The 12,571-nt window shown below is 43.7% G+C and overlaps 1 protein-coding gene and 1 long non-coding RNA gene across 2 annotated transcripts in view; one reads left to right on the forward strand and one right to left on the reverse strand.

Annotated features, from left to right (window-relative positions):
• The window catches only part of AHR (aryl hydrocarbon receptor), a 59,517-nt gene extending 58,034 nt beyond the window's left edge, over positions 1-1,483 (reverse strand). Inside the window, 1 exon segment of the mRNA XM_050310201.1 lies at positions 1,011-1,483. Within this exon segment, the coding sequence (XP_050166158.1) occupies positions 1,011-1,066 (56 nt within the window). The 5' untranslated portion in view covers positions 1,067-1,483.
• The window catches only part of LOC126637198 (uncharacterized), a 40,636-nt gene continuing 29,408 nt past the window's right edge, over positions 1,344-12,571 (forward strand). Inside the window, exon 1 of the long non-coding RNA XR_007628263.1 lies at positions 1,344-1,365. This is a non-coding gene — a long non-coding RNA (uncharacterized LOC126637198). The remainder of the gene's footprint in view (positions 1,366-12,571) is intronic.

A 12,571-nucleotide genomic window follows, 5' to 3' on the forward strand; every position in this document is an offset into this window, starting at 1 on the left:
AAGCTAATTCCCTTCCCCCCAAGACAGTTGTCTGCTGTGAATCTGAAAACCTATCATTCACAATAGGATTTCATTAAATATTTGTCATTCTCTCCTTTAGTGCTTTTGTAGTTCTGGTAGTTATTTTACATCTACAAAAGTACCCCTCTGAAATGCACAAAGATTTTTTTAGCTTTGCTTATTTTTCTTTCAACTCAGTAGTTTAGCTTTGCTACTTTTTATGACCTATAGATTCTTGACTTTCGGTCGAAAGTGCAAGTTAAGCATCTCCTCTAGCCTGAAAATTCCCCTCTCATGAGAGCAGCCTTTTAGTGGAAGCATACAAAGCCTCGGATGCAAACCTAAAGCAGGTGCATCGTAGAAAATTACTCAGATACTACCCTGCTCCCACAGTTTCAATAAGATAAATTAATAAACAAAAAGATACATTACACTAGACTTTTTTTCCCCCTCTTTCGACCGGTCTACAGCACTCGGGTTTCTTTGGCAAATAAACGCATCTCATGCAATACCGGAGGGTTAATGCTGGGGGTTCAGCCCTACACGGTGGGAACCGGCCAAGCCGTTCCCAGCTCCGACCACTCGCTCCGCGCAGAGACACCTGAGCGGTGCGGGCGCAGCGGTGCGGGGGGAGCGGGCACCACCGCGGCACCACCCGCGGGACCCGCTCCGGCGGGGCGAGCGCAGCCACCGCGCGGAGCCGTCACCTCAGATGCCTCCCAATCTAGGTCAGCCGGCTGCGCCGCGCTGCCGGCACCGCTCCCTGCTTCCCCCGCCGCGACCCTCCGCGCCCCAGCACTCGCTTGGTTTTTCTGGGGGGAACTTCCCCCTAAAAACAGTAAGAACCCTGCCAGGATCTCGCGGCACCCCTCTCCCGGGCGCCCCTGCCCCGCACGGCCCCGCCGGCCGCCCTCGCCGGGCCCCCGCCGCAGGACGGCGCGGCCCCGGGAAGCCCGACGCTCCCACCGCCCTCCCCGCCTCGGCCCCCGCCCGCCCGCGGGGCCGCTTACATTTTCTGCACAGGTTTCCGCCGCTTGCGACTGGCGTAGGTGACATTGGGGTTCATCCTGCCGCGGCTGTAGCGCCCCGCGCCGCGGGCGCCGCCGGCCGGGGGCCGCCGCCCCTCCCGCCCGCCTCGCCCCGGCTGCCGGGAGCGGGCGAGCCCCACCGGCGCCGCAGCGCTCGCCTCGCTGCGCCCGCGGGCCCCGCTCCTGCTGCCCGCGGCCGCCCGGAGCGCGATCGCTCGCTCGCAGTGGCGGTGGCGCCTTCCCCGGCCGGGCGAGGACGGGAGGCGGAGGCGCTGCGGGGCGGGATCCCAGGTGATCGGCGGCGGCTACACCCACTCACCGCCCCCGGAGGGCACAGGTACGGGGGCGGTCGGGGCTTTCCAGCGCCGCTCGCCCCGCGTCTCCTCGCCGAAGCGATGCCGGTTCCCTTTGCGGCGGCGGGAGGGTGCGCGGCCGGCTCTGCACCCCAACGCGGCCGCCGTCTGCTGGCCGAGCGCCTGTCAGTGTGCGCGGCGCCGGGACCGCCCCGCCCGGCCCGGCCCTGCCCCGCGCCCGCTCCCGGCCGGGCCCCGCCCCGCCCGGCTGACAGCGCCACCGCCCCCCGGCCGGGGAGGCCCCTCGCGGCGGCGGCGGGGCGGGGGAGGAGGGGGCGGCCGAGCCGCCATGTTGGGAAGGTCAGGCGAGGAGAGGGAGCACAGGCGCGGCAGCGGGGGAGCGCCGGGAGCGCTCCGGGATGGTGATGGGAATGGGGATGGGGTGGGGAGAGGGAAAACCCCCGACCTTCTGGTGTCCAGGGAGGGGTGCGCGGGGGGCTCCCGCGTCCAGTGAGAAGGAAGATCATCCCCGAGCGCTCGTGTAGCCCCAATAAGAGAAAGTAACCGTGGAAAAAAAATGAAATCACAACGTTCAGGTTGGAAGGCAAATTACATCAGCTCAGTGGCACGGTGAGACCCATGTCTGTCACTCCGCCGCCCCTTTTTTCCCCCTCCCTACCTCCCCCGGGCTGACACCGTCTCAGCCGCAGGTCGCCCGGCAGAGAAACCCGAAATAACACGCGACCGCCCAAAACAGCGGAAAGGCACCGGGCTCCACCGAGAACAAGGGCAGCAGGACACCTGGGGACAGAAGGGGAGTCACTGGGGCAAGGCTGCCCCTCGTCAAGCATCAGAGGACCGGCGGGGCTTACTGACCGAGGGCGCCGCTCATCTCTCATAAGGCATGAATCCCTGAGTTATTACACTGACATTTTCGGCTAAACACTTGCTTTAAACGAAAGGAGCAGCATCGGAAAGAGTTACTCCTGAACTGCTGGCAAGGAACACCATCCGAGGAGAGCCCGGTGCCGCTCTGACCCGCTGCCGCTTCCCCGCCCATTCTCCCCCTCCGGTCCCCTTCGCAGCCGCAGAAGCATAAGAACTCTTCCCTCCCCCGGAATAACCGCAATAAATTTTGTCTCAGCGCTAAACTTGGGAGCCTGGGAGTCGCCCTCTGTAAACACAGGTTGTTCGCGGTCACGGCTGAGACGAGAACCGGGAAGAGCTCCCCTTTTTCTCCCCTTCCGACCCTGCACCGCCGCCGGAGCGCGACCGCAGCTGCGGGCTCGGCCCCGGCCCCGCGGTCCGGTCCCTCCGCAGCCCTCCGCTCCCGGCGGGCGGGAGGCTGGGGCAGTGTCCGTGGTGCTGGCCTGGCTGCCCGTCCGCAGGGTCTGGCCGGGCTGTCAGCATCGCACCAGCGGCAGGAGGCTTGCCCCTTCCCTCGCTGTTTGCTGGGGCAAACATCGATTAGACAAGCGTTTCTGCTCCGCTCTGCCGACGAAGGCGATAACAGAGGCCCCGATATTACCGTACGGTAAAAACTTGGGGGTGTGCAAAGCTGACCCCCGGACACTGCGGCTTTCCCTGGGGCGCCGTCCGGGGATCCCGCGGGTCCCTTCGGGAAAGGCCGTCCCGTCCTGCCGGGAGCCTCCGCGGGCGCTCGCAGCGCGCATTAGGCAGCACAACGCGCGCTTCGTTACCAGCTTAATTGCTCGGCTTTAGTTTCCTGGGATGCTATCCCAGAGGCAAAGTACTCTGAAGCCACAATATGCAGATAAAATTAAAATTGTCTAAGCCTTAACGATACTAGAGAGGCTTGTCAAGTGCCAGAGGTTTGTCAAATTATGTGTCTTCAGCAAACAACATTTTTGAAAAAATATAATAAGATGGCTTTATGCCTTACGAGGTCAGTGCTTTGCAATCACGTTCCTGCCACATTCCCAGCCAAACACCTTTGCAGAGGATGCCAACTTTTTGCTAGCTGCTATGTCTCCTCAGTCTCTTTCCTCTTCACTCTTGACTCTCTTCACAAGATCCTAGAAGCATCCTAGAAAATCAGGCAGGCAATACTTACTGTACATGTCTTACTTCCTTCTCTTCTCCAGTCCCTTTCTTCTTTTGACCTTAGGGCTGAAACTGGAAATTCATGCACTTTCTTCACACATCCATCTACTCCAAGCACTTCTCAGTCCCTTTCAGTATTCTTTTCAGCTCTAGCCTCTCCCTGCTCACTGGTTTCTTTCTCTGTCATCGCAACTGTGGTGTGATCACTCCATAAAACATAAAATGCTGCTCTGCTTTCGTTCCTCTCTGCACCCACATTATCTTTGTGTTGAAAGCTTACAATCATTGGTCAAGGCTCCTCTCCTTCTAATTTTTATTTAATTTTTTACAGTCCAGTATTTCCTCACATTGAGATTGAACAAAGTCTCTAGTGACTTCTTATTCTTCACTGGACTTCAAGATTCCAACTGTTCCATGATCATTTGTGCTACTTAGGTTACAGAAAGACACTTGTATGTATGCTGTCTTATTTGCCAGCTCCAAATGTACTGGGGGTTACATGAAAAAGGCAGGCTTTAGCTTCTCAGGATAGATTTCATCCTCCAGTTCCCCTCTGGGGCCATGGGACTTTCATGGTGCCAGTGAGGCACAGTGGTCACTCTTCAATTCCCTGATTTGGAAATAGGGAGTAAGGTAAATTCATGCTGCTAGGCAGATACTGCATCTTCTGTGCATTTGCAATCCACTGCCTGCTGTTAGAAATCCACTGCTATGGATCAGCCACCCATGTAACAACAAATAGGAGATTTCAGATATTCAGCACATAGAGAACCACAGAATACATGGAGAATGTCTTGATGTATCACTGGGGCCTTTTAGACATTTACCTAAAAATTTCTGTATCACATTATCCACAACTTTTGCAAATCTGTCCTCATCTGATGTTCTTGCTGTCTCTTTGTCTTATGTATTGTCTTAGTATTTTTTTTTTCTATTTGATAATTTGGGTACAGTAGACATCTTGCATAATATTCAGTGTAAAACAAGCACAAACTATGCAATCTTAGAGCCTTCTCTACAGTATAAGATTTTTATTGGACTTTTTATTATTATTTTCTTTTGAACTAATAGTTTGTCAGGTTTAACAACATGTTTGGTCTTGCAAAGGATGACTGTGGTTGATTCATGTGGACAGATCACTTTCATGTGTATTTTACAGCTCTCGTCTCTTCTCATTGTATCTCTAGGCTACTATTCAGGTGTTTTACTACGTCTAAAGATCACATCTTCTGTTAATAAATTCTATCAAACTCATAGCAATCACTTTTCTCCTCATGCTCAAATCCAGGATTTTTGCCCTTATAGTCATGAATCATGGTGCCATCCAAGGATGAGATTTTTATAAAAAATGTGTCTGTGCACCTAGTGAACTGTGGTTTTACCTGTCTCTAGCATGTATGAGGTCCAGCAGCCTTTGTGGTTATTCTCTGAAGCTTCCAAAGCTCTTACTTGTCAGCAGTCACACCTGCTGCCCAAACTCCAAAATGAACAATACACTTTTGTTCCACACAGCTTCATGTTCTGCCCCATTTCTGCTTCTCCTGTCCTGAACAGTCCCCTCCTGAGATCTGTTTCCTGGCCCCTCACTCCTTTCACAAGGCAGAGGCTGTTTGGAAGAGTGAGGACTTTTACTAAATGGACAGAAATTCCTGAGTGGGCTGTAGTTTTGCAGGGTCAGTATGAGACCAACAAAAATCTTGTCATTTGGGAGGAGTTTATAGGAATTATAAACACTGCTTGTTATCTTAGGGTCATCTCTGACTCACTTCTAACTTTTATCCTACTCTTTCTGTCTGTGTCCAAAATTTTACTTCCCTCAGCTTTATTCTATGTGCTGACTTCTAGCAGTTTGCAGTGCAAATAACACAGAAGAAATCTAGTTTGGTTATCTGTGACTTCTTTTTTGCTTCCTTTTCTGCTTCTGGAGACAAGGAAAGAGGATTGTGATTTAAAGCTGTTATTTATGCATATCAGATTTTGGGGATATACAGTACTACTGATGATTTAGCTGTTATTTTCCTTGTTCTGCTAAAAAAATGAATATCTATGCAATTCAGATGAGCTGCTACTCTTCCTGCTCATTTCAGGGAAGTAATCATCTATGGAGGCTGAATCAGAGTCAGTGAATAGCCTACATACTTATTATTTGGTAACTGGGAAGGTCACATAAACAAATCACTAAGAGAAATAAGGATTATTGAGGGGAAATTCTACCCCAATTTTTAAAACTTAAGAAGAAATAATTATATAGAGAAAAAAGAAAGTCAGCAATGGGACTAATAGTACAGAAGCCTCATTTGAAGGTACTAATTGAACTGTGTACAGTTTTATAGAAGCTTCCCCCTCCCTCAGTCCACTGTTTGTATTTTTGTCAACACAGGACAGAACCAGCACATTCTTTTTCTTTTCTCCCATCCCCACACCTGGCTCCCCACTCCCACTACCTTTGCAGGTGCTGCTGGTTGGTAAGCCTTTAAAATCACATCCAGTTTCTATTGAGTGTTTAACTTAGGGAGAATTTCCAGAAGTGGAAGAGCTGTATAAAGGATGAAAAATATGAAACATAATTAGTATTTGGGCAAATAGACTGTAATCCTCACATAATGGTTAGTGCTGAAAGGTCTATGTGAATAATGGTATTTTAATTATATTAAATTCAATGACTTGCACTAATCCAATGAAATCTATAGTTTTAATTTTCCAGAGCTCAGGAAAAAATTCTTGAGTAGATGAAAAACACATTTAAAGACTGTGCTCAAGATTTTTTTCATGTGAAGAAAGTTTGAGAAATTAATAAGTTTAGAAAGGCAGGATCATGATTTTGCTCAGATACTATGATATGTAAAGCAAAAAGCATATTTTGCCTGTAAGCATAGGAATAAAGGAACAATATTGTTATAGGGTAAGTATAAAAGCCAATACATTGCTTGCTATTCTCGGGTTTTTTTCTCATGTGCAGAGACAAGCAGAAGATAAAAAGTTTATACAGAAATTGCCTCTCTGTTCAAGAGAGCTCTCTTTTTTAATCTGAAACTGAAGTTCTGAAGAGCTATACAGATATAGCAAGCCACCTGAATGAACCTTTCCTGCCTAAAACATTCAGCAATCCTCTTTTTCCCACAAGAATTAAAAGTAAACTTTATCGTATAGCTAAAATAGTCTTACGTTATAATTCCCAATGAGCTTCTTTTTTGTCCTGTAAAATAGTTACTCTTTATTTTAATCCAACATTATCCACTCCCAATCAAATACTGGGAGACATAAAGCAATCAGTGACAAGTCATCCCTTTCCAAGGCAAAGTCAGGATGACCTAACAGAGCCTCTTAACCAAGACACCGGTTAGACACCTGTATGACTGGCTGACACTCCTTCATTCACCTCTCCTTCCTTGTTGATGGAGGAAGTCTATATTTGCTATATGAATATACAAAGAGTTATGTCTGCAACTACAAACATATTTAAAGAAAAATACTGTTTCTGCGTATATTGTATGATGTTTTCTATACTCAAACCACCAGGATCGACAGATAGGTTATGTTCCCAGGATCCTTCCCTGCCACTGAGGCTCACTGGCACACAATCAATCAGATCCAGACTATTATATTTTCTTAGATTCCAAACTAAGGTGTCTGCACACAGACTGCAAATGGCCAATGGCCTGTGCCAACACCTGAACTGCCCCCGAGAATCATGTGGAAACATGCCCAAACTGTCTAAAGGTTGATTCTAACCATTTAAAACTATCAATAACTGAGTTTTAACATCCTGAAAGTTCCACTTGTTCAATTTACTAGTACCTATATAACCTCAGAGTACATTTCCATTACTTTTGGCCATGAATGTTACAAATAGCCTACAATTACCAGTATGCAGAAGCAGGAAAGTTTTGATAACAACAATAAATCACCATGACAATCAGCAAATGTGGGCAGCATATGATCCATCTGCACCAAGACATCATCTTGCTGCACTGAGACCTTCTGTTCTGTTATATGCATAACAAATACATAAAGAGCCGATCATTTCACTTCTGATTTAAAAACACTACTGAACTATATTTATTAACAGGGCTTTGTTGCTAAATTGGCTTATAATTTTAACAAAACCTGTGGTTTGAGAGGCTCTGAAACAAGCTTACAATTATGATGGCTAACTCAGTAGGCTGCAAATTCTCTTTCTGCTCTCATTAAGAGCAAAGGGTATACACAAAGTAAGACTAATGAGTTAAAAAAATTATCTAAATTAGAAGTGACAATGCAGTTGCCATGCCAAAGTTTAATTTCTGTACCAACAAACCTAAGCCAATTTTAATAAATAAAGCTAGTTTTAATGAATTTTAATTTAGCCTTATAAAACCTTTCCATGACTAAGACAAGCTACAGGTATTGTATTAATGGTGATTGTATTATCTCTCGTTTTAGTGGGACTTCTTATCAAATGCAGTAGGTATACAAAGAGAATAATATGACAAAAATACAAATAAACACACAGATACCTAAATGTCAAAGGCCAGGGCTAAAACCAACACAAGATCTGTATGATTGCACTGAGATTTCAACATACGTAATGTATAATTAATAATAGACAAGGACAAGCAAACAAGAAAGTCCAAACACAGTGATTTTAATACCTACTCAGGAAATAGCCTGCTTGAGAATGAAAATGAGGACTGTGTTAGTTACATTCAAACTACTTTCATTGACATGATACAAAATGCAGTCATTCATTGAATCCATACTTCTCGAAAGCATGGTGAGCTGTACCTGTGTCACCCCTGATGGCTAATTGCCCTACCCATCATTTACAGCCTTCCATCTCAAGAAGCCTGCAGCCTCCCTGGGTAACCTGTTCAGGGCTTACTCCTAGAGACTATTTCTCATTGAACAATTGTAATTTTTTTAGGTTTTGTCTTTTAGACGTCTAACATATTTTCCCATCCAGACTGACTACAACTTTCCATCATTCCAACAATATATTTTCTTTGATTTCAACTCTGACTGAGAGCCTGAGGAAGTGACGAGAGGAGAGAAGACAGTGACTCTGTTAAGGCAGGAAAATAGGGAAACAACTGCCTCTGAAGAATTAAAGGCAGCATGAACCCAAACAGCCACCACATTACCTAGAGCAAGCAATAACATTGGAGAAAGGGTAACAGGAGCGGGTATCTTTTCTGTGGGAAAAACTTGAATGCTTTTACTCCACAGATAGTAGTCATGACCTGTTATTTCTTCTCAGCATTAAAAGAGAACATGCATGTACTGAAAACTGCCCACAAAACATTTGATATATTATTTGCTTTATCCTTTCTATTTTTTTTCCACATTTACCCTGTTAAGTGTTCTAACCAGACTGTGTTTACATGTATCCCTAAGCAAGCCACAACTGTTGCTAGCTACATATCATCTTTATAGTCTCATTATCTCCGGTTCTCTAAATTCTGTCTGGCTCACAGAACTATCTTGTAGTATTTAACACTTGCCTGTAATGAGTCTTCTGAAAACCTTCTAATCAAGGTGCCCTGCATACAACATAAATATTTTGCTCTTAATTATAGTAACTGGCACGTTACTTTTCACAACCAGCTACGTAGCATCAGCTTCACTGTAGAGTCTCGGGTGTTGTCTGAAAAGTCAGCTTTTAACAATCTCAGCTATGCAGAAGCTGTCTCTTGAATGTTTTTGTATTATAGACATACAGAAGAACCACAGACCAATGTCTGGAGTGTTTTTTGCAGTTCAGAATGTCCTTTAAATATTTTTCTGTTTGCAATAATAAAGATAGTGAATAATGAAGATACTGAATTAGAAAACTATCTGTCCAATGAAAAAAAAAAAGCTGATCTTCTGTTTCTTCTAAAGAATGTTGCTTCCTTTATAATTTGTATTCCATATTATGTATATAATGCTTTAATGTCCCTGACAAATAAAATGCTGGCGTGGATAAAAATATCACAGGCACTCTTTGCAGTAGAAGATCTTTTGAAAAGAATTGCTTATTTTTAGTGTGTGTCTTTAATCTTCTAAAAAACTGTAGATAAAACAGCTTTGAAACCTGCACATTGCCAGTTTTTTATGTCAATGCTCTTAGCAATTCTAGTAATCTCAGAACATTAGTGTTCAGAACTGTTCTTCAGTGTTTAGCACCAATATTCTTGCTGTGTCCCTGCAGCTACAATAGATTGCATCATCAAGCTTTAGAAGTTTATCATTTTCCCTAAATAGTCAGTGGAGCTGTTATCTAGACTATCTACCAGAGACAAAAAACTTACTAGTTTTGGAGTAAAAAAATAGTGCTTGTTATTTCTGAGGGCATATATCTAGAGCCAGTTCACAGCTTCTTTCTTAAGGAAGACTTACTACAAGAGATATCCTAGAGGTAGCAAAACTCCAGCAAACATGAATTTTTCATCCAGGATTCCTCTTATAAGAATTCCCTGAGTCCACAGTTGGTAAGTTTGAATCTGGGCTCTTTGAGCTTACAAATGGGCAGCATGATGGATGATCCTTCAGAAGTGATTGCTAGTCCTTTCAAGGAACACGCAACAATATTGTGATATTGTGGGATTTGAAAAGAAGCCAAACAATAAGGACAGAAATTGGGTGAGGTGATCTATGTTAGGAAAGACAAACAGCTGCATGTTGGACTATCTGAACATTTCGGCTGACCTTCAGTCTTGGCTGAGGGTGGCCTGTGGTTTGCATAATGTCCCAAGACGGGTGTGATATGCTTTCCACAGATGGAAGAAGTAATTCCTGGTTTTGTTGTTACCTCAAGCCTAAAAAAACCAGGAGCTGCAGTTGAAGAGTACTTCAGTTATTGAGGTTAACTTATTGAATGAAATGCAACAACTCTGTCTAATTTTCTTTTTTTTTTAATTTCCTGATAAACATTCCTACTATCCCTATAAAACTACAAATAGTATAAAAATATGAAGTGAATTGAGTCTATGTTTCATCTAGTTCTCTATTTACATCAGATCAGAGTATCTGGCACAGTCTTGTGCATGCTAAATAAAAAGACACCACCATGTTTTTCTTGGTGCAATTATTCATTCTTTATCTGATAGAAGTAATTAAGCATCTCTATACAATCTTCAGATGTTTAAGAACAAAAATGGTCTTGTGACAATTTATCAGAGTCCCAGAAATGTGTAAGTCTTACTTTCTAAAAGTGGGATTCATACAGTACATTCCTAGAAATGCAACCAGATTTGAACTGGAAGATAAAACTGATGAAAAGGAAAGAGAATAAGCACCATAGATAAGGAAATACAGAAATAACAATAGGCCAAGAGCCAAAAGAGGTGATTATTAAAGAGAAAAGAGTTGGTTATTGAATAAAAGCTGGCAATGGCTAAGGAGAAATTTGTGACCAAAAAGAAGACATTAAATAAGATCTGAAAAAAGAAACAAAAGAGAAAACCGAAGAATTCCCCTAGTAGCTCATAGAACCATGGAAGCTATCACCTTGTAATAAATTCATTTAAGAAAGTCACCACAGGATCTAATGATCAATATATTGTTACATTAAAAAGAACTTTCTAGAGTTTTTCATGCTGGTAGTTAAAGTGGCAGAGAACCAAACAAGGAATTCTACAAATTTAACAGTGCATTTATGTCTGCAGTATCTGGGTCATTGCCAACATCTAAGCTCTACTTAATTTCCTAGGTAGATGCTGCCATTCACACTCATGTTCTAGAATTAACCAGTCAAAAAAATGGACAAAGAAAGGAAACAATATGGGCAGAATCTTCAGTTTGTTCCCATGGATCCAACTTTTGTCCTTTGGCTCCACAGAGTATCTTGTGAACTTACAATGATTCTTCCACAGTGAAGCCCTCAGGGAAGGGCATACACAGGGAAACCTCTGACTGCCCCACCACACAGTCCTTCTGCAGTGAACTGAAAAGAGAAAGACTTTCTAAAAGGAGACTCAAAACCAAATTCACTCTGGGATATTAGTCTTCCTCTCAGAACCTCTCCCCAGCAACAATTGTTTGAGATGTGCCAGAATGTTATGACGAGATAATGTTTGTTCAAGACATACTGCTACCCTTGTATAAAATATTTATCTCATTCCCATAACATTCTCAATATGTAGCAAATATGCATTTTGTGGTCTCCATTGTTTAAGGCCAAAGTTTGAACTAAAGTCATGACAACATTTATAATGGACACAATGAGGCAATTATCTTCATCAGGGCAGAGCCTGATAATTACCTTACGTGTGTTTTCCCCTTTCTTTCCTTCCCTTTGTAGCTATACAGATGGAAGAAACACAGCTCAGTGGGTTTTTTTGCCCTTCATCTCAATTTTTTCTATTGTAGGCAGAGTAGAATAAAGAAAATTGCCAGTGTAGGATTTTAAGCCTAAAACAGTACAGTTCCTGGTGGTTGGAAATATGGTTACCTTAAAATAATGGCTGTGGGTCACCAGAGCTGCTTTTATAAGATGATAGTAACAAGAATAACAAGAATTTCAGACATGTTTCTGCCATTCTATTCCTGTTATGGTTATTGATACTCTGACTTTGCTGAGTTTGCTCCTTCAACATCTATGTACATCTGATCCATAAGCAGCTAAATAGTTGCTACTGTAACATAATTTCACACAGGCATGATGAATGAGGTTAAATGTGATGATGATGCTGTAGATAGTTTAGGCTTGCGGTGGCTAGAACAACCTACTGGGATCCTCTCCAAGCTTATTACAGCTGCAGCCCATAAGCAGTGAAAGCTGCATTACATATATAAACACACACATATATATATATATATGCATCAAACTCTCATTCAATGAGTTATATGTGCCTAAAATACAGTCAGAAAACCAATAATTTCCTACATCAAGTTATATGCAAACCTATGGTAGAATTTTCCACAAATGAATAAATGATTCTGGCTTAAGCCAAGATGTGTTATGGGGGAAAGAAAAGAAATAATATGATATCTTTTTTGCTGTCGAATTACTAGTGTTAACAGTTGGCTTTTAATGGAGTTTCTTGGTATTCACATGGTGTAAGAACATCCAGTATTGGTAATATTTGATATATTATATTCATTTATTTGAGCTTCTTTCACACTGACAATATATTTGAATGTATCCAAACAGGAGAGGTAATACATGTTTTCTGAAATACTCGATAAAAAAAACGTAACTTACAGAATAAGCTTTGAACAGTACTC

The sequence above is a fragment of the Myiozetetes cayanensis genome, unplaced genomic scaffold (genome assembly GCF_022539395.1).
Source record: "Myiozetetes cayanensis isolate MyiCay16 unplaced genomic scaffold, myiCay2020 scf1, whole genome shotgun sequence".
Classification (NCBI taxonomy): domain Eukaryota; kingdom Metazoa; phylum Chordata; class Aves; order Passeriformes; family Tyrannidae; genus Myiozetetes; species Myiozetetes cayanensis.